This window comes from Triticum dicoccoides, chromosome 7A (assembly GCF_002162155.2).
Source record: "Triticum dicoccoides isolate Atlit2015 ecotype Zavitan chromosome 7A, WEW_v2.0, whole genome shotgun sequence".
NCBI lineage: Eukaryota > Viridiplantae > Streptophyta > Magnoliopsida > Poales > Poaceae > Triticum > Triticum dicoccoides.
Genome location: NC_041392.1, coordinates 688,726,649 through 688,731,151, shown reverse-complemented (window position 1 = coordinate 688,731,151; position 4,503 = coordinate 688,726,649). Strand labels below are relative to the sequence as shown.

The 4,503-nt window shown below is 45.8% G+C and overlaps 1 protein-coding gene across 1 annotated transcript; it reads right to left on the bottom strand.

Annotated features, from left to right (window-relative positions):
* Positions 1-934: 934 nt before the first annotated feature.
* Positions 935-3,942, bottom strand: LOC119329947 (WAT1-related protein At1g44800-like). Its single transcript, XM_037603049.1, has 7 exons — positions 3,640-3,942; positions 2,775-2,837; positions 2,561-2,677; positions 2,193-2,436; positions 1,945-2,103; positions 1,706-1,857; positions 935-1,561 (listed from the first exon to the last, which is right to left on the bottom strand). The coding sequence occupies exons 1-7, from the start codon at positions 3,828-3,830 to the stop codon at positions 1,336-1,338; spliced, it is 1,152 nt and encodes a 383-aa protein (XP_037458946.1). The 5' UTR covers positions 3,831-3,942; the 3' UTR covers positions 935-1,335.
* Positions 3,943-4,503: the final 561 nt, after the last annotated feature.

The following is a 4,503-nucleotide window of genomic DNA, read 5'->3' as shown; positions in this document are numbered from 1 at the left end:
CCGGCAAGGGTTCTGAAGCAGCGGCAACACACTGCCCGAATGGTCTTGAATCACCACGTCAATTGCTGAGGAGCCCCGGTCCAAAGAAATAGATGCGTCTGAAGACACCAACAAAGAACCATGCGGTGGCGGAGACCAATGAGAGCTAGAAGCAGGGGTCTCACGTCTAGCCGCATGAGTTTTGAACAGATGTTGGAAGATCAAATCAATGTAAGCACGCGCCCTCGCAGCCGTATGCTTCGGGAGAGGAGCAACGGGTTCATTACGAGCAAAATTCCGAGCATCCCAAATGTGCCAAAGAGTGATAGTCAGAATAGAGACATCTCGATCAGAACCATAGGATAGGAAATTGAAAAGCCATTGCTTTGGAGATGTAAAGGATGAACGATATAGCTTGATCCCAAAAACATCCTTAATCTCCTCCCAGATAGCACGGGCATGTCCAGAAAAAAACAAAGCATGCTCAATACCTTCTGATCCGCCACAGGAATAACAGTCAGTCCTCGTTGGCACCTAGCGGCGGAGAAGTTGCTCTCCCGAGGGTAGACAATTATGAGCAAAACGCCAAAGCATCACTTTCATCTTATTTGGAGCCTTAATATTCCAAAGCTTCTTCCATAACTTTTCTTCCAAAGACTAACTGGAGTGTTGCCTCCCACCATTTCCACTCCGATCAGACAAGAATTGGTTCGTCCTCGCCATGTTATAAGCGGAATGGACAATATATTCACCGAACCTAGTGAAAGGCCAGTGCACAAAATCTGGACCGCCCGTCAAGTTTATTGGAATTTTAAGAATATCATTGTAGTGCCCTATTTTAGGTCACTGTATGAGAGATAAAATCTAATGCCCTAAAACTCACCTTTTGGTGTCTTCAGTGCCCTATTTTAGGACAACCGCTGGAGATGCTCACACATTCACGACACCTTGATAATGAGGCACTCAACAAAACATACGCTTTATTTGACAGTTCCGTGGATATGAGAATCTCAACCTAGAGTTACATCTTGGTACAGTAGTGACACAAGAAATATATCTATATCTATACATCTATACAAATATAAAAATGCCTAAAGGTGCAGATCCAACAAATCCCGGCTATCAAACCAGTTCAATCCAACGACTCTGACTGCTCCAATGGTGAGCGCTCAACACGTTTAGCATGCGGTTAATATCATACCAAATATCAATGCCATGCTAATTTCATAATTAACACGCAAATAATATCCTACCTAATATCAGCGTGCAATTAATATACTACATAATAACAACGTGCAATGCACGTACGCATTTACTAGTCCAAGGAAACATCGGAAGATCGATGAGCTCAAGTCATCACTTTGTAAGTTGATTCTCCATGGGGCTTTCCTTGCTGCATGCAGCCACGGTGATTGTCATATCAAGGTTGCTTGCTTTGGTAATGGTGGTGGTAGTAAACGGTAGCTCAAAAGAGTTGTGCTTTTCAAAATTGTCATTGCGCTCAACTTGATTCACATGGTCTTTGCTCTTGCCCCAGATGAGAGCATAGAGACCAACAACAATAATCATTGCACCGGTGATCCTACATGGAAACAAATTTGTGAATGGGTGAATAACAGATACAACCGCCGATCCAAAATAAGTGTCGCGGTTTTAGTGGACGTGCAGCCACCAATTGATGCGGATGCAGGAGAATATATGTTTCGCAAGTGAAGCATATACATACCTTCCCAATGTGATCACCTCGGAAAGAATGAAGGAGCCTAGCACAGTCACTATGATCATGCAGAGAGGGCAAAAGGCAGTGACAAACACTGGCCCCCGTTCTTGGATAACTATCCCTTGCAAATAATAAGCAACCCCTGAACACATTATGCCCTGAAATGAAATTAGTTAAGCAGCGAGTTAGTCATTGGAACCATCCACGGAAGCAAGTCTGATTTCAAATTGGTCACAACTAATTACGGAGTAGGCGGCCGTGACGAGCCTCATGTCGAATCCAATTGCCCAAGCCTTGGTGTCACGCTCCATCACCAGCGCAACCACGCCGCTCTGCACGACGCCCATGACGCATATCATCGTGGTCAGGGAGAGCTCGGACGGGTAACTCCTCAACGTGTGCGACTGAAGATCGCAAACAAAATCGATGGTCACCACAAATACATCGGGATGCAGTTGGAACAGAAACTAATTTAAGAAGAGTGTGAACTCACCTGGAGTATGAAGAAGGCGGACCAGCAGAAGCTGCTCAACAGGATCATGACGATGCCCAAGAGCCAGCAACCGCTGCTGTGGTTGGCCGTGTCGGCAACGACGTGGCTTCCGGCATGCTTGGTCCATGGGAAGTTGAGGACAGGGCCGCGGAAGAGTACCATGAGCAGCGCTCCGCCGACTGTGATCACCGTGCCGGCGATCTTCGCCTGGCTCCGCCGCTCCTTGATGTTTATTCTCTCCATCCTACATTGTTGACCAATTTATTTCATTACCTACTTAATAAAATAGAAGCTCTTCAAACACGAAAAATGTAAAAGAGAGGATCGCTCTACTGTTAATAATATATCGGTTTGGGTCGGAGCTTCACCTGATCAGGATGGCATTTACAAATGTTACGGCAGGCAATACGTTGGTGAGTGCCGAAGAGAAGCTCGCCGACGTGTTACGGGCTCCTATGTAGAAGAAGTTCTGGTCAAGGACTGGCCTTGAATAATTTTAACAAGTATAAATGTAAGAATGCATCAAATAATGAAATCACAAAAATACTACTATCATGCAACAAGTGTGTGTTGGATCCTTACTCGAGTAGTGCCAGAGCAACGATCTTGTAGAACAGGGAGAGGGTCATTTTGCGCCTTGTTTTCCTGTCACGCCAAATGAAGAGTAGACATGAAGTCGCTTTCCTTACTTGGTTTATCAAGGAAAAACTTGACGACAACGGGCAAAGAGAAGTGCTAGCGTTATTTCAGACGTTTCTGAATGCTCAGCAGCGGTTGCTCAGTTTTTCGATCAAGAAAGATCTTATTAACTCATAAGGTAGCACCAAAAGTCTACAAAAAGATAATGCATAAAATGAACATGAACCTTTTTCTTTATCTTGTTACAGATCTCCGTTAGTTATTTCAAGGCCCAGTGTAATAAAAATTGTAAACATGAATTAGGTGATGACGACAAACATATCTGCTAAAAGGAATATGAGAAGACAGCAAAATAATGTAACTATGTGGATTACATTTCAGGAAACGTATTGTTGTTTCCTTTAATTCCGTGAAAACAAATAACAAGCTAATCTTAAACCTAGAACTTGTCCCATTTGAGGACATAAGAATATGAATGTAGCTCAACAACCAATTGATAAATTGCCACACCTACTTACCAAGTTCCTTACTATACACATCTCGCAAAAAAAAAGTTACCATACACAACTTAGAGCATGAATTTTCATACTACTTCAAAAACTGAACTCTTAAAGGTACAACGAAACGAGTGACCAATTTGACATGGCCACAGGTTTTCTGACGGTGCAACGGCGGGCCGGGCGCCACCCTGACATGAGCACGGCTGACCACGAACAAAATACATTCTACACGAAGCCAGCTAGCTAGTATAAACGTCTAGACATATTAAACGACGATTAGGGATGATTCACAGATCCGTAATATGAACCTCTCAAACCATAGCGCGAAGGGAGCCATGGCAGCGGCGGCGATGGCGTTCCGGTAGACGACGAGGACGTAGTGGCTCATGCCCTGGCGCAGCGACGCGACGGAGAGGAGGAAGAGCCCGGCGTAGCCGAACTGCAGGAAGACCATGGCCATGTAAGGCATCACCTTCCTCCAACTCCCGACGAGCTCCATGATCTGACCCTCTCAAGCTCCAGCTAAACTATACTGCCTCGATTCGACTCGACTCGCCTGACTATATGTGCAGCTGCTGATCAGGCAACGCTAGCCTGGTGCGCCTGCCTGCCTGCTTGGTGTGTTCTCATGCAATCCCGGCGGGGGCAAACTTATATAGACACTCAACTTGGCAGGCAACCTGCATGACTGGGTTGCCCCATACGTTACTTTACATATGTGAGTGACATGCTTTTTTTTTGAACAGGTGAGTGACATGCTGTTGAGTGGCCTGAATGTGTGTGTGTGTGTGTGTGTAACCTGTTGTGGCCCTTCTGCCCGGCCGACCATGGAGGATGGGACGACAACATCCTACTGCTGCTGCTCAGCCTCTGTCTCGGCCGTTTCACCTCCGCTTTCGCCGTCCTAGCCGAGGGACCAAAAAGAAGGGGATGAAGAGGCCTTGTGCTGCTGCATCGTCATGATGCTGTTGCTCCGCCTCCACGCTCGCCTAATGTGCCCCGGGTGAGTGAGTTGCGCAGGTTAGAGTTACATTTATTCCTAGATCTGCAATGACCATGTTCTGATCATCTTCATCAGGCCTGAGGACAGAGTTAGGTCCGACAGACTTGTTGCTAGATCAGGAAGAGTTCTGATCACCTAGCTGTAACAAATTAGAGAGTTCCTTATTTAA